This window comes from Zonotrichia leucophrys, chromosome 5, assembly GCF_028769735.1.
Source record: "Zonotrichia leucophrys gambelii isolate GWCS_2022_RI chromosome 5, RI_Zleu_2.0, whole genome shotgun sequence".
Taxonomy (NCBI): Eukaryota; Metazoa; Chordata; class Aves; order Passeriformes; family Passerellidae; genus Zonotrichia; species Zonotrichia leucophrys.
In genome coordinates, this window is record NC_088175.1 from 24,456,913 (window position 1) to 24,484,820 (window position 27,908).

The 27,908-nt window shown below is 35.2% G+C and overlaps 1 protein-coding gene across 4 annotated transcripts in view; it reads right to left on the minus strand.

The window, feature by feature from the left end:
• Positions 1 to 27,908, minus strand: part of DPH6 (diphthamine biosynthesis 6) — a 183,701-nt gene that overhangs the window by 36,599 nt on the left and 119,194 nt on the right. For all 4 annotated transcript variants that reach the window (XM_064713980.1, XM_064713978.1, XM_064713977.1 and 1 more), the window contains one exon: positions 19,224 to 19,466. In XM_064713980.1, the coding sequence (XP_064570050.1) occupies positions 19,224 to 19,466 (243 nt within the window). The remainder of the gene's footprint in view (positions 1 to 19,223; positions 19,467 to 27,908) is intronic.

The following is a 27,908-nucleotide window of genomic DNA, read 5'->3' on the forward strand; positions in this document are numbered from 1 at the left end:
ATTGTTTTCATATCAACCAGCATGTCTTATTAGATAACTTGATCAGCTACATCTGAGTAACTGAGTTTCTTTTCTTCTGATGGTTTAAAATAGCTTTCAAATACCTGAGCATCTGAAATTTTTTGACCAGTGGATTACTTTTTTCCTTACTTTTCCCTCAATTTTTATGAAGAGACAGTATATTAGCAATTTTTAATATTAGTGTCTTATACCATCTTCTGTACACAGATAATAACTTTTTTTATATACCAGTTTGCTTACATTCCAGTATATACTGTTAATATTGTCCATTGCCTGACCTCTGAAAGGAAAAATAATAACAAGGCAAACCTGTCATTTTGTCTGAAGTCGATAACTTGCAGTACCTTCAATTCACAAGCTCAATTTTCAACCACTTGCTCTCAACTTTGAGTGGAAGAAATAATGACATGTTCCAGGCACTTTATTTCAAAATTCACTCACAAAGTTATTGACAAGAATTTTGCACAGAATATCTCTGATTCTCGACCCTTGTGAGCTGTTTACATGAAAAATGCACTTACTTCTATATTAACGATAGTGGAGTGCAATTCTATCCCAAACATGTAGCAATTGCTTTAGCATTTCTGGTTTTGATATTGTAACAGAAATAGGGACAATTTGTCTCAAATTGCAATCACTTCAGTCATAATAAAATCTCAGAGAGTACTGTTTGCTTTCAGTACTTTCATTAGGCTGGCCGGGGCTGTTATTAAGGTAGCTACACATAAATGTTATATTAGCACTTAACAGGAGCACAGTATTCTCCTCTAGGAGATGAATTCTAACCTTGTCAATATAATTCTGCTCTGAGTGCTGTAAAACAGTTTGAAAAGATGAAATACTGGAGCTTTGCACTGAGGAAAAAAAAAAAAAAAGTCATGCTCATTCAGGCTTAAAGGCCATTTTGCTGGCCCAAGGTGCTGAGGTACTGGTTAGAAAAAAACAGTCTAAAGAAGCTCTCTCAGGTCACATCAAGCACTAAGATAAACTTTTCTACTTCCCTGTACTTGTCTTAGGCTGTTAAATCAATTACTCGCTATTTCTGCTTGCCTTCAGCTGTCATTTAGAATATGAAGAACTACATGAAAATTAAGGCCAGAAGAAAGTACATTTCTAAATTTAACAAATGAGAATCATTCTGTGTGAAAAACTACTCATGGTGCACCTGCATGGAACCATAACACTCATAACCTTTAACTTTAGAGTTTGCACAAAGCACAAATTATAGAGTTACTAGGCACTAATAATCTTTCAACAGTGGCTACAGAATCATATAGAAATGCTTTTAACAGTGACATCTTCTGAGCTATTTTCAAGAAATCACTGACATTTGTGTTATACTTGGATACTGCACTTAAGATTTACCTTTCAGAAATTTACAATTTTCTTAAAGAACTAAATATCTTTACGACTGAATATCTAGCCTATCTAGTAAATGAAGATGATTACATAAGGTCTGCTAAGAAATTATATGAGGCTAAAACAGTAAAAGTAAGTATTAAGAGTGATAACAAAGATGAATTATTTTGTTGGCTAAATTGTTTTTACAATTGATTCTGCACTCTCATCAATGAGATTTACCACTTCTGGCAGACAGCTGTAGTACTTTGAATAAAAACTTGTTTTTAGAGTTCTTCCCCAAGGATACTGTTAGACTGCTCTATAAAGGAGCACAGGTTTTTGGCTAGTCTTTGTTCTACAGCTTCAAGTCCTGATCAGAAAAAAAATGAGGAAAAAGAGCATATAGCTTGGGTTATAATTTTTGAAAAAGAACTATCAAATAATTCTCGGGAAGCTCTAAAATTTTTATTGAAAGAATTGAAATCTATTGGGACAAACACTGCTGAAAGCAGTGATTCCTTAAAAGTATGCATTACCCAAATTTTTCAAGTCTTTATGAATTTCATTAATCTGTAGGTGTAGTAGTCATCTAAAGATATTTGCCCTTTAACCCTTTTTTTCTAGCAATCAGTTTTCAAATTATTTTCATTTTATGGGAAAAGCGCGTTCTAATTTCCAGTTGTTAGCCTATCCATTGGATTTAATCATTTCAAGAAACAAGTACTACAAGGTAGGTCTGCACCTAAGAGAAAAGAGAAGTTTGAATGTCACAGGGGAAAATAAGGAGAATTAGAGGTTCAATGGCTGACTGCTGAGATTATATGGGGAAAGATTCTAATTACGTGCTATACTTTTACATGATCTGATTTAAAGAGGGCTGGAGAAGGGACGCAGGTAACATCTGTTCCACGTGCAGGAGACACTCTCTGAAAACAAATGCTTCTACAATGACTTTTTTTCAGGAATAAACGTAGTCTGGATCATCTCAGAGACCACACTATGACAGAATTCCAATTCTTTCATGCTAGGATATGGTAGATCCCAAAACCTTGGACAAAGATTTGATAAGACAAGTGATTTAGCTCCAACTGAATCTCACATTAGACTGTCCTCAAAACATGTTTCATAATGTCTTCACTTTGCCAAGAGGATGATTTGCTGCCTAATTTATCAAAGATGTACACGACTGAGATCCAGAAAATATGAAAAAGGAAGCCAAAGGGCAGATTTTTCTAAATACATGCATTGTATCTATATCCTTCCATATATGCATTTTATTTATATCATGCCATATCCAGAGAAGGACTACAAACATTTTTTAAGACATTGCTTTACAAAACCCCCATAACTCAACAAAGGAATTTTCCCACCTTGAAGAAAATAAAAATACTCTTCTAGCAATACAATGCATGTTTCAATAACTCACTGGAGAAACCAAAGGTACAGAGTAAATTTAAGGATGACTGAGAAAGTGACTCTTTACTTCTGCTGTAAACACTGAGAAAACTACCATGCTAAGCTAAGGGACATCTTGGAAAGTCGTCATGGACAGGTTAATAAAGAATTACAGAAGCTGACAACAGTTAAGAAAACAAGTAAGAAAGAAAACAATGTGGGTAACTTTGTGCCTCTGTAAAAATCCAGAATTCACCAACATCTTGAGTAAGATAAACAACTCTGGATGTCTCAACTGAAAAAGGATGTACTAGATCCAAAATATATTCAGAGGAGGATAAGTATGATCAAAAGCTCTGGAGGGTCTGATTGGAAATGTTCTGCAGCCTTCTTAATGAGAAGACAGAGGCTTATAAAGTCATACATGACATAAAAAGAGTGGATAGGGATAAGAACTGATTTTGCACACTTGTCTTTCTGTACTAAAAGCTATGGACCATCAAATGACATTAGTAAGAGCATGGTTTCAAAATGAACAATGGTGGTGACACCTACAATTCCTTGATGGAGAATGCCCTGGTTGCAAGAACTTTACAGGGATTCAAGGGGAGCCTGAACAAGTTCTTAGAACACAGATTCAGTGGGCATTATAAAAGAGACATAATAAAATTCCTGGATTATTTTCAATTTATATGTTACTAATTTATAGAAAGCTCATGTTTTATATAAAAAAATTTATTTGATCAATTTAAATATTAATTTAAATAGTTTGAGGTTAGGAGAATATTAGAGCAGATTTATGCTTTTACTGGTTTTACTATTCACTTCTGCTTAGGGCTGCTGTTTGGAGTCAAAATACCAAGCAAAGTCTACACCATGATGTTATTGTTACATTCTTAAATAAGCATGTATGCTGATAATAGAAGCGTGTTTGGTAACAGGGATTTCTTGTTTGGACTCACAGATTTTTCACAATTAGTCAATTAGTCCCTTCCAACATTTCCATGATTCTAAAGGAATTTTATGTTCATCTGTGATATTCTAGACTAATTTTATAGATGAATTGTGAACACTGAGTCAAGTAGATGAATGCAGGAAACAGCTTTGAGAGCTTAAGCTTCTTCAGCAGAGGTACTGGCACCAGAATATTGGGCTGGAAGAAGTGAGAGTTCAATGTGGTTACTCCTTCTAAGGGAAGAAATGTTCCTCTTCTTTTTCAAAAAGGAGAACCACATACAGAACTGTCATGCTACTTTTAGGGGGACATACATATCTTCATTTCTGCCTTAACTGACAGAGACAGCATGGACACCTAAAACACAACAGTCCCAGGCAGTGCCAAGCAGGAGGTTTGTCTGCTTTAGGCACAGGAACAGGGTTTGGAGCTGCCTCACACTGGAGTCACCCAGACACACTGCTCTGTGTTAACCCCTCTAAAGCAGTTCTGTGATGGATGCTCAATCCAAATCTGCAAAAGTGTAAGGATGTTTGGCTAGAAATAGAAAGGGTCAAAAGGCTTGACTGAATACTCGTTGAAGGCCACAGTACTACAGATATTAAGGAACATACAGTTCAGTAAAGTATCCAATAATGAGAAACGAGAATAGGAACTTTCTGGACTTTGTATTTGTGCCTAAACTGAAGTGAAAAGGCAGCTTGGTAGAAACTGCCTTCCTTAGCTAACTCTTTTATCAATATGCTTACTTCAGAAATAGCTCTTTCATATCCCAAGAAGCAAAGGTTGTCAGTGGGTTTCTAAGCTTGTAATTAACCCTACATAAGTACAAAAGTGTTATCTGAACTGCTGCATGCATAATACTCTCCCGAGCATTGCACTGATACAAGAAATTATCACATTGGTTCACAGTATTACCAAATCCTTGCATTTCCTGTGACTCAGTTCTTGGTAAAGATTCACCCAATTTTCATTGTCCAGATTCAGATAGCCACAAAATACTCTCATGCTAATGAAGGCCTGATGCATTTACAATACTGCTACAAACCAAACCAGAATCCAGTAGAATGAGAAGAGTTAAATGAAAAACACTTGGCAGTAAGGGTTGTTAGGGTTGTTTAAAACAAAACACAGAGTTTTGTTTTAAAGGTGCTAGTCTTATAAATAGAGTGGTTTTCTTTTTTTTGTAATACAAAAAAATCCAAGGCAGAACTATTAAAATTGCAATGAAAACAAAGGAATAATGAGTTAAAGACAAACCTATCTTCAGTCCATTGTATAAGTATTTAACTGTTTTGCTTAATTAAACTGAAAAGGCACACATTTTGGCCTTTAACATTTATTATATAAATTTGTTTGACTATCCTCCCTTTGTTCCAAATGAGAAATATTCTTTCTGTTGTGTTAGTAAGGACTAAGGACTGTCTATCTCTCAGCTGAATATGGAATCAGGCTATAAGAGGCAGAGATGAATGCATAATTGCTATCTCTACAAAGAAGTGACTTGGAGAACAAAAAGAAAGATACTGTGATGTTACTTTTAGAAGCTGAGTTTATGAAAACCTTATATGGTATGCATTATTACACCATTACAGTGGCAAGATTAACGTGCCTTTAAATAATACATTTAAAATTTCTTTTACACTGCCTGCATTAAACAGAGTGCATCAAACTCTTGAGATCCAGTTGAAGCTTTGCTAGAGTCTCTTACAACAATAGGTTTATGACTTTAAAAAGTAAAGATTCCACAAGGAAAACTGCATAAGAATAAAAATGTCAGTTCCTAAAGAAAATAGGATAGAAGCAATTCTTTTCAACATCCTAGTTTGTCTAATAAATAGGCCACATGCATTCCTGGTACAACACATCTGAATTCAAATAATGAACACCACAGTGTTTTATAACAATAAAATTGCTAAGAATGTTCCTTTTGGAAAGCTTACAAAAATGAGAAAGTCAGACATTTAGTATTTCTTTCTGAAATAAAACAAATCATTTGGTGTATGTCAAAAAGACATTATCACAAAACTGTCAGACTAAAAACGAAGTCTTATAAACTGAATATTTTTCATAGAATAAATACTGTAAATATAAAAAGAAACAAGTTCTTCGGAAATTTTAGTCCTCTCTAAATCCTCCTCAACATGTTGGACAAAGCTGGAGGTAGATCAGTAACCGTTGTGTCATGCAGAAGTTATTTTGTACAATGTCAGATGGGAAACTGAACCTGTACTTACTTTGGTTGTTACTGAGCCATGGAAAATTTAGAGCAAACCAAGTAGTTCTTTATTTTTTGTAGCAGCATCTGATAGCACATTTTTGAGAGTAATTTTTATGCAGCCTTTAGCTATCTTTAGAAAACAGAAACATGAAAAAGGAAAAACAGATACAGGGGAACAAATATGAGTATAGAAATTTAGAGGTAGTACTATTTCTCAGGGTGCTTTCAATCAATTTTTGTAATTTGAATGGATTTCTAATTAATGTGTTCTTTTGATATAATGATTATAATTCTGCCTGTGCATATTAGAGAAAAATACAAATTAAATTTTCAATTTAATAGTTTTGAAAAAAAATCTGCATGTAGCTATAGTAATGATGCAGGATTAATAATTAGATATGAAATGGTCAGCAATTAACATGCCAAGCATAAGAGCTTAACTTTTGTCAGAGATGCATTTTGCAGGAGGATGAAATGACCATATCCCAAGTTATTTTAGTGGGAATAAAGAAAATTTGAAATTTCTACAATACATTGATGGCTATTAATAGGAATAGACAAGGTGATGGGCTAAAATTTTATGGTAGTCAACCAAGTATGTCAGAAGAAACTACCAGAAAAATTAAGTAACAACACTCTGAGGGCCCAAATCCCATACAGTAAATTTGATTTATAAGTTGAGACAGCTTTCTGGTGCATAAAGGATATATTGAAATCCTTGCAGAATCAAAAATTTCATGATGAATGGTCTCTGAATAGTGCCACTGGAAGAATAGGTAAGCATTACATATAAAAGCAAAGCAAATATAGAACTCATGAAAATAGAGTTCATAAGAAACCAGTTCAATAACTTTACATGATCTATAGCTTATATTGCTCAAACAGAATAATTTAACAACTTGCTATTCTATCTTTTACCATGATTGTCAACAGAGGCCAAGAAGTGGTATAAATTTTCATCATTTCTGTGTGATAGAAAAAAGGGTTCTGTTGAAATTTAAGACATAACCTTACAAGCTCTCTTTTGATTATATTTAGTACAGAAGGATATCATTTGCTTGTTAATTTTGTTTCTCTTTTCTATTGTTGGATCACTGTGTTTTCATCCTTTTATTTCAGAAACAGAGAAGCTCTGACAGGATCAAAACAAGAGCAGTCAGTATCACATTTCTATGAAGACATAATCAGCTTTGAACAAGTCTCTAGAACAAATAAACAGTTGAAAGCCTAAAAAATGTACACAGAGTCTGCAATAACTAGGCTAACACCTCTGTTTTCTGGACTTATCAGCCTGGAACTTTTCTTGCAAGGGAAGCTCAAATAATTTCTTGTTAGTATAAATTGAAAGAGAAACAGAAAATGTAAACTGGCCTGCTGAAAGACAGACACAGGCTTCTGCAAGCACAGTAATGGAGAAGCATCTCCTACTGAAAGACTGAGACTTTCATTTTTGCATCATTCCTCAGGTAAGCATCACAACCTTGTTCTAATCCATTATCTGAAAGCACAGTCTCATCAGCCCCACAGACATCAAGTTTTCAATGAATTTTATACATTTCAATCTCTCTTCAAAATACATTTCACAACTGTATTTGACAATCATGCCACAATCAGAGTAAACGAAAGACTTTAAAATTTATAATCAGGTATGGTAAGCATGTGATAATATCAAATGGAAAATACACAATACAATTTCCCCACCTTTTATAGATAGAGATATTAGTTATAGCACTGATTATTGAGATAAAAGCATGTTCAAAGTATTGCAGTGGAAGTGTCAGGACTGAGAAACTGAGAAGCACAGGACTGCCAGCAGGGCTACCAAAGAGGTAAAATACCTGAAATGCACAATTAGACAATGATTAATAATTTTAAAAATGGACATGACTCTGATTTTCCCTCTTAATTACTCTCCCTGATGTCTCATGAGACAGATAAAGTCTTAACTTTTGTTTATTATATCTGATTTAGGGAGTAGAGGTTTAATTTTTTAATTTTTATTTTATTTTAGTGAATTGCTTAAGGTTTCAGGAGAACTCTGATACAAGCGCTCTGATACAATATGAATGCCTATGCCTTTTTTCCCTAATTCAAAGGGGTCAAGAAAGGAATTTCACTTTTTTAAAGTCCATACAAGCCTTTGTTTGTTTGCCCTTCTCTGCAGAAATTGTCATGCTACCACGTGTACATATCAACCTGACAAACCCTCATCCTACTGCATGTGAAGCTCAGCCTTTTCACTCTCACCCTGTGGCATGAAGTATTTGGAACTCCTAAGGTCTGATATATTTTAGTGCAAGTGTACTCACAGAGTTCAAAATTGGGATTTCTGGGTGAAATGTAATGGTCTGTGATATACAGGTCAGAATAAATAATCTAATGGTGCCTTCTGGCTGTACAAGCCACTCAAGCTATGAAATCAGTTTTACCCAATACTTCTGCTCAGCCTTTCTACCAGCACTGAAGTGCCAGAGCTCTAAAATCCCACACTGAGAAGGCAACCATCTTACTCATTATGGCCTTTAACATCCCTTGCTGATAGTTTTAAATTTTTAAACAGCCCTACCTGTCGAGCTTCCTTTTATGTGTTCTCATAGTTACAGGTATAATTTTGGAAGCAAAATATCTAAACACCAAGCATAATAAAAATGAAATGGGTTAAAGCTTATTAGCAGTAGGGAGCAGATGTAGCAAAATTCTGCCAGTTCCCCTACATTTCCTCCCCAGCAGGGATTTTCTGTCAAGCTGTGAGTTAGTTCTATACACTAATCCAGGCTGCTGTTGCTGCAATTGTACCTTTCCATACCTTGCTATTGTACTAAAAATTCACTTTGATTTTTGATTTCTTCCTTCTTAATAATAATATTTAAAGCAGTTCCTGCAGAGCTAAATGTAAATTCAAGCACCGCATGCTAGATGCTCAAAAAGGCATGAAAATGTAAAATTGATAAGAAAATAATTACATACTGAAAAGCTGTTTTATTTGCTTAAAAAATAGTAACGTTCTCTCAAAGAACTAGAGGTTCCTGAGCCAAGACATAACCAGTTAATGACTGAAGTTAAGATCCTTGAAATACCTCTCAAACATACATCATTCAATATATCAGTTACAATGTGGAAAAAAAAAAGATAAGTATTTGAGGAACAAAGTCATAAATTGATAGTAATACAAACTGAAAGCAAATGAAGTCTGCCACATGAAACATGATCACAGACTGTCACTCTGAGGGTTTTTATTCTTCATGTGTAGTGTCAAAAATGAGCACTTAGGAAAAAGAGTTGAACTGAAGTAAGGATGTTCAAGATGGAAAGATTTCAGTTGAAAATCATCTGTGGGTGTGTACCCAAATGGGACAGAAAATGAGCAAAGTTAATGGTCAAAATCTACTTTGTGGGCATTATGGATAGCAGATTTTATGACAGTATTTGATTTTTGGATACTGATTGCAAACACCTTTTCTTTGAAAGTCTGCTTTCTTCTGAACTTTGACAATGAGCTCTAGAACCAATTTTCAAATGAAATATCTGCTTTCACTTCACATTTTCTAATTACATCATCTGTTCATCTGTACACATACAGGACTGCTAGCTACTCTTGTCAAACCTATAACTAAATTTTGTAGAATGCAAGGAAGAAAATTTTGATGCTGCAGGAGGCAGAAGAAAAACAATTTGAAAACTCTGGTGGCACTACTAAACTTCCACCAACTGTCAGGCTCTCCCTCACTGCAGTAGCCACCTTGATTAGTAAGATGATATAAAGAAGTGCAATTGAAAATAATTTCATAAAAATCACAGAATGGCTTGAGTTGGGATCTTGATCCATACACCCTGCCATGGGCAGGGACACCTTCCACTAGACCAGTTTGCTCAGCCAGGCCTTGAAGGGACCTCTAGGGATGGCGTATCCACAATTTGCATGGGGAGCCTTTGCCAGTCCCTCACCAACCTCACATTAAATAATTATTTACTAATATCTAATCTCAACCCACTCTCTTCCAATCAGAAGCCACTTCCTCTTGCCCTGTCACTACATACTCATGTAAACAGTCTTGCCCCATCTTTCCTGTAAGTTCTTTCAAGGTACTGGAAGGCTACAACTAGCTCACCCTGAAGTCCTCTCTTTTCTGAGCTTGCTTCAACAACAAGTCCATGTCCTTCCTGTGCTGAAGACTCCAGAACTGGATACAGTCCTCATGGCAGGGTCTCACCAGAGCAGAGGAGAGGAGCAGAATTATCTCCTTCAACCTCATGCAGCTTAGGACATGACTAGTTTTCTGGCAAGCAATTTTATTTTGAATGTGATGCTTTTTAGTACACAAATTTTCACTGGAAAACACATTTTTTCATTCCATCTTTTGTATATGAATATTTTTGAGGCAAATATTGTTTTCAATAGACTACTCAGTTACTTTAATTTTTTACTATGGTATGACTGCAAAACAAGGTTGGTTAAATGGCATAGCATATGGCTATTAGTGCTTCACGTCTTTTATTTTAACTCAAGCCATTTACATTGATCAATAATGTCTTTCATACAGTTTGGAACTTGGATTTTGCAGGAACAGTTTTCTCCCAGTTAAGTGTTACAGAAGTCAAACTCAGATGATTGCAATTCAGGGACTTTCTTAAAATCCACTATACTGGGCTGCCCAAAAAGTTAGGAAAAAAACTCACCCCTGCTCCACTTTTTACCATCAAGCATGAATCTATATGATATATAAAACAATATAATGCTTTGGTGTCTCAACTACGTCTTCTCCAAGCTCTGCCAAACTCCAACCTTCTTGCTGGGTAAAGTAGGAGAAAGAGAAAGTCTTGATGCTGTGCAGGCACTGTCCAGCAATAGCAAATATTGGTCTGCTATCTACACAGTGTTAGCCACAAATCCCCTATAGGCGCTGTGTAAAGAAAATTAACTCCACCCCAGCCAGACTCACTGTGAGAGAAAGTTCACAATAACCGACAAGTTCTAAGACAAGTTTTAGATAATGTGTAGCTATTCTCAGCAGTCACTGCAATGAGCTACATGGAAAGCAAATTTGTTCTTCTGAACATGAAGATACATCTTGCAGATTACTACTGAAATATCTAATGGGATCTTAAATCACACTTCTGAAACCAGATGACTCCATGAACAGGAAATTAGAATGGAAGGTTGTCAGTAAATGGCCTTTAAGTGACATGTATTAATATATATCCTTGTTACAAGTTGTTATACTAAGAAAAAATACAAATATATATTAATGGAATATTCATGGATATGCTTGTACATATATATAATGTCTATATATATATATAATGTCTATATACATGTACTCATATAAGAGGAGGGAGGGAGAAAAATCTGTAGATGTGTGTGTCTCCTCCACGTAGCTCTGCAGAACATGCACAGAGAGATTGTGAGACTATGCATTACAGAGTTGCTGTCTGCAACTCATTTGACAAATTACAATAATCATTTACCAAAATCACCATTTTAATTAAAAATTAAAAATGGTTGACAATTAGTATTTTTTTCAGCTAACAGTTACATTATCCTCTTTCAGACATGCTCCTTTGTTTATATATATATATCTATATGTGCAAAAGGAATTATTTTGGTCACCTACAGAAGATGGCCAGGGTGTTTCCACAAAGGTGCTTATAAGTGAGATGCATAAAGACCTGCATAATATTAACACTGAATAATGTCCAAGATAAAATCAAAGTTATATTTCAAGTGTTATCACCTGTGTTTATGATGGTAACATCCAAAGGACTGATGAGAAGTGAACAGGTATCATATCAGCTGGATGTATTTTTATTTTTCATCAATGAATCTGAATAAAAACAGGGAGGAAGCTGAAAGTGATTATTCGCTGCTAGGCTGCATGCATGTAACTGGACATTGACCAGGGAGCACTGCTCCTTTTTGCTATGCAAAAATTTCAAGAGGTTTCAAAATAAGATAGCTCACTTTCACACTATCTTACGCGCTTTTTTGAAAGTGGAGCATAGGAAAGCATAAATAATTTTTGGGTTACTTTGGCTTTTATGAATAAGAAAATTAAGATATTTTATTAATTTTGAAGACCATGTTATATCCTTCAGAGAAGAGGAGGAAGAAGAGGAAATGAAATTATTATTATGACCAGCACACAGAATCAGAGATGAGGCTAATCAAGTACTGAAATTAGGTAGGATCCCTTGGACCATACAATAAAATAGCAAAGATTGATGAGAGAAACTAAAGTATCCTCCCTGGAAAAGACCAAGATCTAGAGTAGCTGCTTAGTATTGAATATCAAACTACTTGCTGGAAGCAGTAAATTGGAAGGGATGTTTATGGTCTGAAAGAGATTAACCTATTACAGTTTCAGGAAGGAGGAGTAGTTAACAAGACTGTTTTGTAGATTGAGGTGGTAACATGACTCTTCTTTCAGTCCTGATCAACAGGATTATCTCATCCGAAGGAGAACAAAAAATCTTTGAAGGTGATGAAATTCTGAAGTTCTATCCTTTATTGTAGGAATTTAAAGGGTCCTACACGTACTTTGGACTACAGTTTTATAGGGAAGTTTCCTGAGTGAAAGTTGGACCTTGATCACTTTTAGACCAAAATGGCATTTTTCCCTCTATAATGAGGGCAGTGACAACAGGTACTTGCTTCAGGGATGCAGCTCTGTTAATGGCTTTCACAGCCATCACACATCAGACTTTTGACCAGAGGTTCTGGCCTAAGCAAACAGTGGATGCATACATGCACTCTTGCACTCTAGCCACAGAAGTGACAGGCTCAAAACAGAATTAATGTTTTCAGCAAAGGAGATGAAGAATCACTCAAAACCAGTCTTATAAGGGAACTGCTGCAGGGGGAGATCAGTCAGCCTGCATGAACCAGGCTGTTTACCACCCTGAATAACCTGACATGCATTTCTTCACTCTGTCTACCTGAAAAACAACATTCAAATGCATGGATATATTACCTGTAAATGGCAAATAAGCTAGTGTAAATCAGTTCATGGAAATCACAGAATTATGCTGACTTGTACCAGTTGAGGATTTGATGGTATCTGTAGATATCTCCATAAATGATCACAAAAGAAATGCTCTCCTTTCTTATTTTCTATTGCACATATTTTTGTTTATATTCGACAAGTTAAATTCATGTGTTCTTTTTAGACTGTTATGCAATCATATGATTTTTATACACATATATTCCCTTTCTAAAAATGGCCTTACTTAAAGTCACGTTCTTTTAGTTGGCTATACTAATTTTAAACATTTAAAAGGCTCTGCTAATGTTACAAATAGAGTATTACAATCTTTTAAGAAAAAGTTCAAGTGGCAAACCTTTCACCTCCCATTGTTGCCCAGTGTCAAATGGCAGACTGTTTCCAAGGACCTCTGGATTTCTACTATCTGCATTTGATCTGTGTTAAATATTCTCATTACAGTTGCTTCAAATGAATAGAAAAGCTTTGCCTAATCTGAACACAGGGGAAATGAAATACACTAGGCACGAGATGAAAGACACACCAGCACTGTGCAATTTAATGTACTGTGTGTTCTGAACATGGGCCATAAAAGAAGCCTGGGTTTATATATCAAACTGTGGAAAATTCAAAATAGCATCTAGTTGCAAAATAGATGTTATGAAGCTGATGGGACAAAAAAGGGGAAACAGTAACATGCGCATTCTTCCTACTGAATTTCTGATAGGTATAAGTACTGGCTGTCATCAATGGTTTTCAAAAATATTTATTTTTCTTCTGGTGATATTACACATCGTATTAGTTAACCTATGTGAGGCTTTACTGCAATGTAAATGTAGCAGTGTTCTAATCTGCCATTTTACCTTTATAATACTTGTTTACTTCTACTACTCATATTTTGACTATTTTGTTCAAGAAACTAGTAAAAGGAGACCAATTAAGTTAATATTATTTATAGCATTATCTATAGGACACAGAATTTACAACAATTTTTGGAAATCTAACAATTGCATTAAATAAGGATATGAACCAATATATATATAATAAACTAGACAAAAACTGTACCTGAATATTACTGGCTTAGAAACATCTGTTCAGAGTGGTGAAAAAATATGTATTTTCTCACAGAAATCTGCAAAAGTTTTTAATATTTGACTTTAAGTTTTAAAGTCATTTTCACTATGGGCAAAATAGGATCTAAAACCTTTGTCCAATCCTTTGCAGCAAGAAAAATCTTCAACTTCCACTATTTGAGCATAAGCTACTTCTGTTGTGCTTAGGATAAAGTGTTAGAGAATGCATGAATTTTATTTAAATTCATGACAGTCTGTATACTTCAAATAGCACAGGAATGTCTGAACAATGCACAGACTGCTGTTACAGATGCATGATGCCATTCTAAATGACTGCCATGAAAACACACTAATTACTGCAGGAAACAACTGCACACAGCTAGACAGATTCTTGTTCAAGATTTAACTTGTTTATAACTTGGGACCTGTACATTATTTGTAAGGCAAAGTGGAAAGGTAGAGGAAAGTACCAATGATATTTACAGGAGTGCCAAAGAAGGTACAATGCAGTGGCTCCCTAGAAGGGGCCCAATGTCCTTGATAACTGCTCTTAGATACATATATTTAAAAAATCCTAGTTTGGGTGTACTTACATCTTTTGAACTCTAAACAGTTTTAAAATCTGGTCCAAAAGGTTTTAATTTAGATTTTAAAATTTGGCATCAAGTTATCCGAGTGGTGAAATAAGTGTGGAACCCATTCCCAATATATATCAGATAAAACACTGTGAATCTTTTTTCCATCACTTCTGCATTACACACTATTAAGACACACACTGTCAACAATCTGACTGGCATTCCTGACAGAATGAAAGTCAACTGCAGCACTCTTTGCTGGATTTGAAACAATCATGGGATCACAGCCACTCATCCTGAATTCTCACCATAAAAAAAGAGAAAGCTTCTGTCAGAAGAAGATGGGCTGGTGAACTTTTAAAGTTTGCAGAATGTTTGCTCGGAAAATTATTGGTGGGAGAGTACCAGACAACTAATACCCAAATAGAAGTGGTGCTATAGAAGGAAAATGATTTATTTTTTTATGTCACAGGAAGTATTTCACCAAGTATATTTTTCATTACTGAGGATGGAAAATACATTGGCAGCTGCCTATTACAATAACTAGAGGGGAACTGATCTATAATATCAGATTTTAAGAAAAAAATACAAGGACCTTAGTGCTATTAATACATCTTGCTATTACATTAAATATCTTTCTCTGCAACTTGGTCTTCTAATCTTAACAAAATATACTGTTTCCACTGTCTCAAAATGTCTCTTCAACAATGTTTTGGGTTCACTTACAACCAACCAATTTTAAACTTTCTGTTGATAACAAAATATTGAGTGCTAAATACACTAAAGTATTTCCCTATATTTTTTTCTTTTTATAACAAAGAAATCAGAGATAGATTTTCAGAGAGTTCTGGAAAATATGCCTCCAAGTTTTGTATAAACTTCATCAAACCAAAATAACTGAAACCAATCTTTAGCATTCAGACATTTTATAAACAAATTTATTTCAAAAGCAGCAAATGGCTTAAAAATTTTTCAGCTAGGAAGTTAATGTGCTTTTATCTCACAGAAAGGATTAATTCACAGTACTTTTCCATGGAATATACAATCAAATAACAACAGTCTAAATGAGTATTTATTATAGAGTTTATCAGTATTTATATATTTTATTATTCTAGCTATACTAAGCCTTGCCACAGATTAGTGAGATGTAAAAAATAGAAATCACAGCAGTTAAGCAAGCTGGATTGCCTGAAATCTTGAGACAGCACAGCATGTTTCTTCTTTGTATTGGTGAGGATAACAAAAGGAAGTAAAAAACAAGCATTCAGAGGTAGAAAAAATGTAATCATGATCCTGCCACCTCAGTTAGCCTAGGGGAATCTGTTCTATAGGCAGAAATACAATGCACCAGTTGAAACAGTCTAACAAAATACTACAGGATTTCTCTGCACAGAAATCCCATGGGTAGGGGAAGGAGAAGTTAGGGTGTAGACTCAGCTCCCAGCTAAATATATTGGGAGTACTGTCTAAATGGTACAACTCAGGCCCTACTGAATAAAGTACATTCACAAAGTAAATTAATAAAATTTTGCAGGCACAGTCACTGTTATATCATTATACAATAATTATTTGGAATATTTCCATCTATCAATAATGCCATCTGTCCCACCCAATACAAATGGACTACAACCCATCTGGCTTACTTTTTCCTATTGATTACTCTGCTGAATGAGTTAGCAAAACCGCTTACAAAATCATCATATTACATGACACTGTCATTAAAAGATGTGAAGTAAAGAAAAACACAAGATGAGACTTAATTGGAAAACTGTCAGTCCTTCTTCCAGAAAGTTTTAGCAATGCTATAAGCTTCTTTCTTTTTTTTTTTTTTTTTTTTTTTTGGCCACTTAAAAAAAGCACCAAGAAGACACAAAGCCCAAAAACCTCCTAAATGCTAACTACTGGATTAGACTGAAATTGTTCTAGCACACAACTGCTATTAGGTATGCTAGAGAAGGTCCCTCAATTTATCTCCTCATGAATCAGAATGTCACTAAGTATGCCTGGCACTCACAAAGAAACTGTGGAAGGAATGTAACTTAAAAACAGGGTGGAAGAAAGATGATGATGGCTGGCACTTGTATTTGTTAATTGCAATAATTCTTCCTATGTTTTGAGTTTGATTATTCATTTGTGTAATTGTCTTTATGCTATTTTTGCAGCCTCTGTTTCTTTTTTATTTTTTTATTTTAACCACTGCTTCCCTTAGCTATATTTTAATTTCTCCAGCAATAAAAATGCAATTTTATGCACCTACGGAATTAAGTGCCAACTTCAGCTTCTTCACTCTAGATCTCAATTTTTACAATACCTTTTAAGTTTTAACAAAGGAAATCTCTCTTGCGTACATTCAAGATGTCAATTCAAATATCTTTAGCTCAGTGATTTAGGTGGTGTTCTTTTGAGTAAACCTTTGGTGGGGCTGCTTTCTTATCCTTCCCTCCTCACTATTTTTTCCTGCCTACTACTACCTTAGATCCCTCCACCAGATTTGTTTCCTCTGTCACCCCAAATGGCTTTTCCAATGACACTGCGACCCAAAGGGACAGAGAGGAACAGGGCCTGGATTCCAGCTCTAAGGACACAACCCTTGATGCCTGTGGGCAACTGGAGCTCAGGGGGTTATACTGTAGGGTTGAAGCTGCAGGAATGATGCTGGGAGCACAGACACTGAGCTGCCATAAGGAGTGAGGGAAATCAGGATGACAGGAGTAGAAAGGAGTTGTGTAAGAAGGAAGGAATCATGCTTGAATAAGGAAGGGACCAGAGGCTGGGTGACTGAAACAACTTCGAAGTTTCTAGGGGGTCCAACCTGCTTACTGTTACTGTTTGCTCCCTCTCTTACAGTCCCCTCCCATCCTCACTAGAACACTTCTCTGTTAATAACATATGAAATATTTCCTCTGGAAAAAAATGGATTATTCCAAAATATACTTTTTATAAGTTATCTAAATTTAAAAAAATATTTCAATTTATTTCAATATAATTGATCTTTCTCATTGTAACTCCAGAAGCTCCTAAAAGACAACTGTCACAAGTAATATTACAAGAAGTCTTCTAAAGTCCAGCTAAAAATCTCTGACCCTGTGGCCTCATCTCAAATGAAGCTTCGAGCAACTGCATGTCCACCTGCAGCTCTTAGAATTAAATCTTTTGGGCTATATAAACACATCCAGAAAACAATTTCTCTTTATATTATGTGCTGTTAGGTCCAATTTATTGGTGTCCTTAACAATTTATATAATTTTTTTGTGCTTTACTTACTACTGCCATCAAACATGTAGAAGGATTCAAGAGAAGTTGCTGAACAATATTATTTTTGTAGAAGATATTTACCAGGTATCACCACATGACAGAACGCTAAATTTCTCATGCTCTAAAGAAAAAACACCTTTGGCAGTTCTGATGCATATGATTTAGTCACCATTTCAAATACAATTATCTTAATATGCCATCTTTGCTACTAAATATAGAACATTCAACAAACAGAAATACAGTCTAAATCCCCTCTTTAAATATTTATTATATATATCTATATATGTTTAATATATATTATTATATATCCATATAGTTATGATGTTATACAAAATGATCTGAGCTGAACTGTTTTATTTGCACAAACTCCTTTTTTCATGGATGAGAGAAGGAGAACAGTTTCAACTGACAAACCATTTGTTCTTATTAAGTAATATGTAGGTTCCTACTGGTTGAGGTCTTTGGCCACTGCTTAAAATAAAGAATAATAAAATACTTTTGGTTTGGCTGATTCAGTTCCCTTGGCAAAAACTGACCATTATGTCATGTCATGGTATTTAACAGAACTGTCTGTAGCAGCACTGGAATACCAAAACCTGGACAAAACCACACAGGTAAGGAATCTGCCTTCAGAGTAGGGCTACCAAATTCTGTCTTCCACAGAGAAAGGTAGTATCTTACAGGATCTGGAAGGCTGCTCTAAAACAAAAACTGCATTATTTGTTTTCACTATTACTATAGAATAACTGAGACAGAAGTACAACTGAAGAACAGTTTATCATTTTTCAATATAAAATCTCTGTTGTCATGAACAATTTTTCATTAACAGGACAACTGTATTTTCAGGACAGGGTAATTTCCCCCCACCCTTCCCTTGTAACAAAACTATTTGGTAAGTATTTTTCTCTGCTTTGCTTTGTACCTAAACCCCTACTAATAAAAAAATATGCATGTCCAGATGTGGTCTTAGAAGTCCAGCTGAATATAAACCAATAATGAGCAGTAAATTGCTAAACTCAGTTATCATAACAATACTGTTTACAAGCAAATGGGCAAAAAATTCTCAACAGAACAACTGACAAAAAATTGAACTAAAATGCCCATTTCTCATTACGCAATGAAGTAATTCAGATGAGGTATTGTTCACAATTTTGTTAGAGAAATTGACTGTTCTTTAAGAATTCTTTAACACAATACTTTGAGGAATTAAGACAAAGTTAGTGGTGAATATAACTTTCTATTAAGCAATTTTCTTTCTCAATTGTACACAACCACTTATGAGCCAGAACATAACAGCTCAATCAAACCTTTACTGGAACCCCTCTTAAATGTACTGCGAAATTCTGATATTACTACAAGACTTAGAAAGGTAAAAAAGCGCAGAAAGAAGAAAATGGATAGGGCAGCTACCTTTCTGCATTCTCCTAATTTCCTCTGCCACAGGGAGCGAGCGATAGGAATGCTCTTGCTGTCAGTTACGTAGCAGCAGGCTGAGATGACGTGGTGGAGCGCGGCCCCCTGGCTCATGGCTCCCAGAACGCGCCCAACGTGCTGCAGGGACAGGCTGGCCTCGGCGCGGATGCCGCCCCTCACCAGCTGCATCGTGCAGGCCACCAGGGCAATCTGTCCGGCACAGTAGAGAACATCACCAACCTAGGAGAGAATCAGATCCAGTACATAAGACTCTGGGAGTTTACACAAGACAAGTGCAGCACATTTCTCTCTTCCAGCTGGTATCTTTCAATAGTACTGTTCTTTGCCATAACTTGTTACAAATAGAGCAAACTAGGCTAAAGATAATGCATGGATTAGCTGGTATCAGCTCACAACAATAATCTGATGTGGACTGTTACAGCTGCTGGATCACACTGATGCCATGGTTAAAAATGCTCTTGTTTTCTTTTCTTTTGAGTGATGATGCACATTATCTTCCATACTATTTTTTAATCTTCTATGTCTTAATTTTTTTTTATACAAAACCATATAAGAATTTATCAATAGACACCTGTAACATCTTTAGTAAATTAATTTAAAAACACCGTAAAAATATATTAGCAGAACACCTAAATGACTGTGTATGAACAAAAAGTGATGTTATTCCACCAGAAGGTAAAAGCAAATTGCAGACTGAAAATAAAATGCTGAAGAATGCCACTTCAACAAAGAGATGCTACTTGAACAAAGAGATGGGTCACCTTTTGAAAATGGACTTTACTGGGTGGCCAGACTTACTACTGCAATGCAGTTACTTTGGGCTTATTTTCCAAAATCTTCCCAGCAACACTCTGAAGACCTACTTTTTTTAACAGCAGCCAGGAAAGGAAACATTTATTCTTATTATTCAGACATCTCAAAGATTTTTTTTATAAAATCTTAATGTAAATATCAAAACTTTTCATCGTCTTATGCTGCACTTCTCTAGAATGTCTGTGCATATCCTAATCAGTGAAACAGTAAATTTTATACACTATCAAAAGAAAACTAAGTATAGAAGTGGGAAGTAAGGTGGGTGTAAGCAGCTTTGAAGTCAGCACAGGAAGAATTTTGCTAGGAGTAACGACAGAGAAAGGAATCTTTCGGAAGAATTTTGCAGAACTTACTGTATAAACTGTAAAAATTCCTCAGAATTAAGAATAATTAAAAAAGAAATCTGTGTCCTAGAAGACATGGCAATCAAACCATGTGACAGACCCATATGCAACTCCAAATCTGTCCTCATAACTGTCTGTGTCTCACAAAAGACTCACACATGTAACTATTGGAAGAGTATCTTATACAATTTGGCATACAAGTTCTATGATTAGCAGCTGAAGAGGGGGAGGAGGCAGAGAGGAAACAATATATCAACTGACACACATCAACTATTTAAATGGTTTAAAATACCTGGACTATTGTTTGATAATGCTATATATAATCCTGAATTTGGAAAAAAATATATGAAAGCGATATTTTGGTTTACAGGAACAAATGGTCTTTCTTTTCTTTCTTTTTTTTACAGTGCTATTTTAAAATATGTGCCACTGAACAAGGGAGTCCAGCCAGCTACCAAGTGGCATACTGACAAGATGAGAAACAAATTCAGAAAGATATGATTCAGAGGGGCACAGGTTTGTTTTTAAAGCAAACCATTCATTTTCACCTCTGCAAAGTAAAATCCGTGCATTAGTCAAAAACTCCAATGCAGGTAGTTTATATTCCTACAGGAAAAAAAAAATCACACTGATGGTATTTCTTCCTTTTTATCCCCTGTTGAGCTGCTGGTTTTCCACGCATCACCCATGTTAATTATTAGGTAGACAGAAGAGCTGTTCAACCAGTTCACTTCCCCTATTCTTGAACAGATTGTTTGAGACATAATATGAATACTAATTAACGATAAAATATCTGTCAGTGTTTTGAAATACAGACCAAGATAGCACTTTCTTAAAGTATCCTGGACAGTTCTGATACAATTAGCCCCACTGGTCATAAGCAAGGTCATAAAAAAATCTCGGAAGGATTTGAGCAAAATTGGCACCACTTTTGGCTAAGATTCAGCGGGAATTTTGCAGTTTTTTAAAAACCAATTGAAAAAAATCCCTCTGTTCCTAACATACTTGTTTGTATCTTACTATGCAATTAATAGAAAAACAATGTTTCCAACAAGCCACCATGTTATGGAAGGGTGGATGCAAGGGGAAAAGAGGGGAAAAGGATAAAAAATGGCCACAGATTTGCAGCAACTGTATTGCAGGGGGACATAATTTAGAATAAGGGAAGGAGGAGGGGTATCTCTCTTCTCTTTCCCAGTGACTCAGTCATGAAAAGCAAGCATAAATAATCAGCAAGGACAAAGCAGCAAACCAGTACAAACACTGTTTTAGCAGATTTCAAGACGTTGTCTCTGGAATGTTTGAAGCATTACACAGATAATTGTTAGCAGAGTAAAAGGCATTTAAAACAGGGAAGTCATCATACTATCTTGTTCACAGTACTGAAATCTTACAAGAGGAGCTGTCACAATGTATGGTGTCAGTACTTGTGTTGTGAAAGTGTTCTGCAAAACCCTGCTAGAACCTTGCAACAGTTTATCTTTTTGGAGCACTTACGAGGACAACAGAAGATCTTTCAGGGTTTAGATTCACAGTGTATCCAGCCTGGCCGACTTGCATTATACATGAAACTCAGCATAGAACAAAACTACAATATAAAGGATCTATATTGATCCTTAGAGGATCCATACATATACGTGGATGACTCACTAGTATTTTGATTTTCACTGTAGACCATACACATATTTCCGGTGGTAAAATTTAAATAAAGGCTTGAACCAAAGACAACCCTGAAAACTCAAGCTTCATACTGCTGAGATGCTCACTTGTACAAGTTTATTTCCAATATTGTTTCACAGCATTAAGTAGGTTACAAATGGAGCCTCATGTGATTCCACATTTCTTCCCTTTTTATTTTCATTTGTATCATTGCAAGTTAAATGAAAGGTGAGTCCTTACAAGTTAACAAAATAGTCTAGCAGCTCTTTTGCTCAGTCAGCACAACTGTAAATAATCAGGGGAGTTCAGTGGACAATCAGAACCTCAGAGGATGCAATGCATGCCCTCACAGATAGGAAGCTAAGAGATTATTTGAGAATTACTTCTTTTCACAGTGAGGCTGTCTTGCAGGAATAAGTATAATTTATACTTAGGACATGGCTTATACCAATAGAAAGTTGTATAGTAGATTTTTTATCTAAGGTGCTTTCGCTTACTAGGAAACAGAAGGAAAGCATCTATGGTACCATGGAAAGGAACAGTCAGAAGAACTCACTCAGTGCCACTTGGAACTGTTCTATACCATGAAATAGTTTTTACCAGTATTCTAAGTTACCAAAAGTACACAACATATCTCCCACATATATATGTATCAGAAAAAGAAACAATGAGAAAACCAGACTTAATTGCATGAGGTCTAACTTAAGCTGCTAATTAGAAAGGAAAAGCTGCAACTATTATTGCCTAGAAAGAAACAAAAGAAGGAAGTGATAGGATACCTATAGATACGCACTGAGTTTTTATTAAAGGCCAAGAGCAACTATGGAAAGTTGATTAAACTGTTCCTGCTGATATTAATAAAACTTGTGATTAACTGACAATATAAAACTTGCTGGAAACTTCTAACAGAGGGATCTCAAATATTCACCCACAGACACTTAGGCAAATGCTAATAGTTGCACCACAAATGCATGTTTCTTGGAAGGCAGGAGTCAATATGCAATCAGGCAAATCTTTGTTACGAATGCAGTTTGGTGTCTGAGTGACTGCTGCCCTTTAACAGGTCAGGCTGCACAAAAGGTTCAGCGACCCCCTGACCCGACAGTGACACGACCCACTATTAGGCTGAGTCAATGTAAATAAGCAGAACTGACAACACACTAATAGGCTGCCTCTGGTCAGCCACGGCTACCTCTGACCTTAATGAAGCCCTAAATCAATTAATACTCCAGGCAATAAAGACCTCTGGCTGATTAAGTTAGATAGAAATAATCTTTTCTAACGGGATTAAAGCTGCAAGGTGGTGAACTTTTTATTCAATATATGATAATCCTTTCTTCCTAGGGCCCCTCTTGTTTTAGATAATGATGGCAAAATTGCTTTTTGTAATGTGACATCTTTTATTCAACTGACTAGTATGAATAAACTTTTTAAAGACAGCATTTAGACAAGAACAATTGAAAAGCTTGAAGTTCATACTATGAAAACAAATTGTATCTGACTAACACGGTTCTAATACATCCAACCTTCAATATAATTCATGTTTTTCTTGAACTGTAAAAATTTATAGTCTGAAAATTCCAGGAATGAGTTCACAACACATAGTTGAGTTTGATGCAGGCTTTCTTGTGAGAAAAAAAAAAAGTGCATTAGTAGCTTTATCAGTAACTAAAGTATGAAGGATATATTCCTTACTACTACTACTACTACTACTATTTATTATTATCTTTGACTAAAAATTTTTAAATTGCTAAGACTCCATATGTAGCTTAGTCAAATTAGTTTGCACATCATACTCAAAACTTCAGAACTTCCCTTTGGATATTTTTTTTTTCCTAGTTAGGTCAAAAAAACCCATTAACAGTTAATCAGTAGCATATTATGGCTATCTTACTGAACTAGGTGTAACATTCCCACAGTTTTAAAGGTTTTATAATTCATTTATCAGATGCTGTGAGTCCATTTTGTTAGTTTTCATTTTGGGATGGATGTTTCAATATGTATCTGATCACCTGATCTACAAGTCTACAAAGCCCTCCTCATTTTGTATTGTTCTTCACTATTAAAATGTATTTTATCAATGTGTGTTTTAAACTTCTCTCTTTGAATTTATATATTTGGGTGTTGAAAATTCATAGAACATTTTTTTTAACAAGAAGTGACTGCAATTTCATGAATGCTAACCTAGGGTGCATTTTTTTTTCAGTGAAGTTTAGGAAAGTTAAAATACATTATCCCACAAAGCCATATTTGACATTGAACACAGTGTCATAACGTTATCAACACACCTAAAACTTTTGTGTATGTCCTAATTTAAATGATACCAAGGAGAAGCATCATGTCACACAGTATACAAACACCAAGCAGCACAAAATCTGTCAGTCCTTTATACTCAACAGTGCATCTGAAGAAGCCACAATACTGCTATGAATACTAAACCAACATAATGAATATCTCCTAAATATACTCTATACTTCCCAATTGTAAACACCTCTGCAATCCTCTAAAAGTAAAATACCTCAAAATGAGCCTTTTGACAGTGCTGGATTTACAGCAGGCAATCTCATCTAATACATTTCTGAAGGTCTGTAGTACCTTGAAGATTAAAAAAATTCTAAAGGTAGAGAGTTAAGAGGGATGATCATGACAAAAACTTAAGGTAAGATCAAAGCATTAGCTTGAAACTAATCTTTCAAAAACTGTTCTATCAAAGAAAATTGTAGTAGTTGCATACATATTTTTGGCAGTGTGTTGGTTATTTTTAAATATTGATCAATGTCAAATCAATTTTATTTTGCTCTACAACTGACAGAAATAAAGCCCCCACACTTTTGATTTACAGAAGACAAAGATTCAAAAACTGAAATTTTCAACAGAAAACCCACCTCACAAACTGTCATTCATATTCCAAGGTAATATTAGACATAACTCAAAAATAAATGCAGCTTTAAAGTCAGAACCTGTTGTTATAAACATCTAGAAAGATTCCAATAAAGTGGGTGAGAAAGGCTTCCCATCAAATACATCCATGTGGGCATGACAGACAGCTAGTCTGATATCATCTCCACAATTCTTGTTTTAGTTGACTTAGAATCTCCAATAGAGAGAGATAAGAAATGAACAAAATGGAGGTAAAAATACTCATTCCTTAGTTCACATATTTTGGCCCATGTGCTGTGCTAGTGCCCAGGGTACATATTGTTCCTTCCTGGAAAATTACAGTAGACAGCTTAAAGACTTAATTGCCATAGAGGATAAACTGTTCTCCACATTCTGCAGGGTGCTTTTTCCTAAATATAAAAAGAGCAGTCTCCCTATTTTAAAATGAGCAAGCTAACAAGAGTATTAATCTTTGATGCATTTCTTCCTTGGGACAGTGGAATTCTAGTCTTCATGACTATTAATCTGCCACCTTTTACAAAGCCTACCATTCCTCTCAAGCTTTTGAAAAAAATCACAAGTTCTCACACAAGCACATTAGCAAATCTGCCAACTGTGAAAAATTGCAGAACACTTAGCTTTATGAACATACCTTATCTAAAAGATGGAGTAAAACCTCCAAACTGATTAACACTTCCTCATTTATTATTCATGTCACTTCAAATAAAGATGCCAAACACAACAAATTTTTTAAAAATGTACTCAGATGAGTCTATTCCTAAAAATTGGGGTTGGGATTGTGAATGAGCCACTTAAATTGGTATTTACTAGAGAAACTAAAAGCCTTGTCAGGGTCCAGACAAACAAGGGAAGAAAGACTAGTATCCAACAGTGTAAAGTGAGAGAAATGACTCAATGTGGACATGAACTCTCGAGCAATGGATACCACATTTTTAGAAAATGCATATTATGTCTGCTGCAGGTGATTGTGTTTTTTAGTGAATTCTATATGCAGAGATAAGGGAGGACAATGTTTATAATTCTTAAATTCATATGGATTCTTAAAATATCTGATAAGGCATACCTGAAAATAATTTTTTTAACTCTCCTAAATATAAATGCTGTTAACTAGCTGATAGTCTGTGAGGAGAGAGTAATGAAAATGCCAATGTAACTGAAGTGGGGTGCCGTAGGGATTGGTATTAGGCTTGATTTTGTTTAACATCTTCATTAAGTCAGTGGAAGAAGGGATTAACAGCATGATAATGAAACCCACAGAGGATACTAAATTGGAATGTGCACCAGTAGAAATAATAAAAATGGACACAGGTTTGTAATAAATGCAGCAAATAAGAAAACGAGACAGCTTAGGAAAAATGAAAACTCATGCCAGAACATATGGCAAAAATATTTTGAAATACAGATATTCAGAACAAGGGAGAAAACTTGACTGAGGAATTGTTGAACAGTTTATATTAAAAAATAACTGCTCTTTACTAGAAGCACATTCAGTATAGGACAAAAGAAGTTGCAGTCTCTGTTCCCATGACACTGGTCTAATCAAAGAGTAAAATTTGTTACAATTACCCAAATTGGTATCATAACCTTTACAAAAAGTATGATATGATTTCCATAGTTCAAAGGGAAGTCTGTAAAAGTTCAGATGATATCAAAGCTTCAGATGATTCTTCAGAGCTAAGTCTTTTTTCCAAGAGTTTTTAGATTTCTTCATTAACACTGTTTTTCAGTTTATAGCTCAGCATAGCAGCATTCAAATTATGATAAGCATCTTAATCTGCCAGGGTAAATATGTAAAATTAACTCCCCTCTGTTTTTACCCTCCTCTGCTAAGCAGAAAATGTCTACAACTTACATGAGGTTACCTAAGCATTTATTTGGGGTTCCCACACAGCTCATTTTTGGTTTTACTATTTAATCCTAAATGTATTTTCATAACAAAATATTTATAAAATATCACCAGAGAAAGATATAGCTGGCATATACATAAGACAATCCTCCCTCCTTCATTTCTACTTTTTTCCTCTTCTCTACAGTTTCTCTACAGTTCTAGGGAACTGGATAGCACATAAGGGAGAGAGGTTATAGGGTAACCATACACATAATATCTAAAGGAGGATAAAGACAAAAAATGAAGTGATGTGATTTCCTTAGCTTCCTATAGGTGTTTATATTACAGACTTTGTCTCTTCTAGTTTTATTCTTAAACATACAATCTACATAGAAAGGGATCTCATGATTTCCTTCCCACATTAACTGAAGCTTCTACTGACAATTTCCACTTACAGTAAATGAAATCACCAGTTCAACTATCACTGCAGTGATAAAATAAAACAAGGAAGCCCAGCAGAAATGTCTAGATTTAAGTTTCTATTAACAATAAGGGTGGCACTGCTTAAGGCTGCAGTACTGTTGTGGAATTCAGCATCCAAGGAGAATCAAGACTGCAGTCATAAAATCCTATAAAGAGTGAGTTGTTTTTTTTCCCTTTCCTACCTGTCTACAGTCCTTATTCATGCCAACTGTCAAATAGCTTAATGTGATTATAAACAGAAAAAGGACAGATAGGCAGAGAAAATACTCTGTACTGAAAAGTGAAAGCTGTTCATCACACGACAGTAATTCACAGTGTATGAAACACATTAACACCGTGACATTCTATTCTTACAGAAAAGATTTTGTTCCCAGCCTTCACTTGGCTTAATATTCTCACTTGAAATATGCTGTGCCTGATTGTCACTGGCTACTTTAAGAGGGTTTGTGATAACTGGGAGATGAGAAAGAAGCACTTGCATAAAACCAAGAACCAGATAACTTAAAACAAGTTAACTGTAACTACAGTAAGCTGAAAGTAATAGTTCTTATTCTAGCCATACAGTGTGATTTTGTTTTTTTTTTTTTTGCTTTTGCCCATTCTCCATGCATACCTACTCTCACATGGATTTTA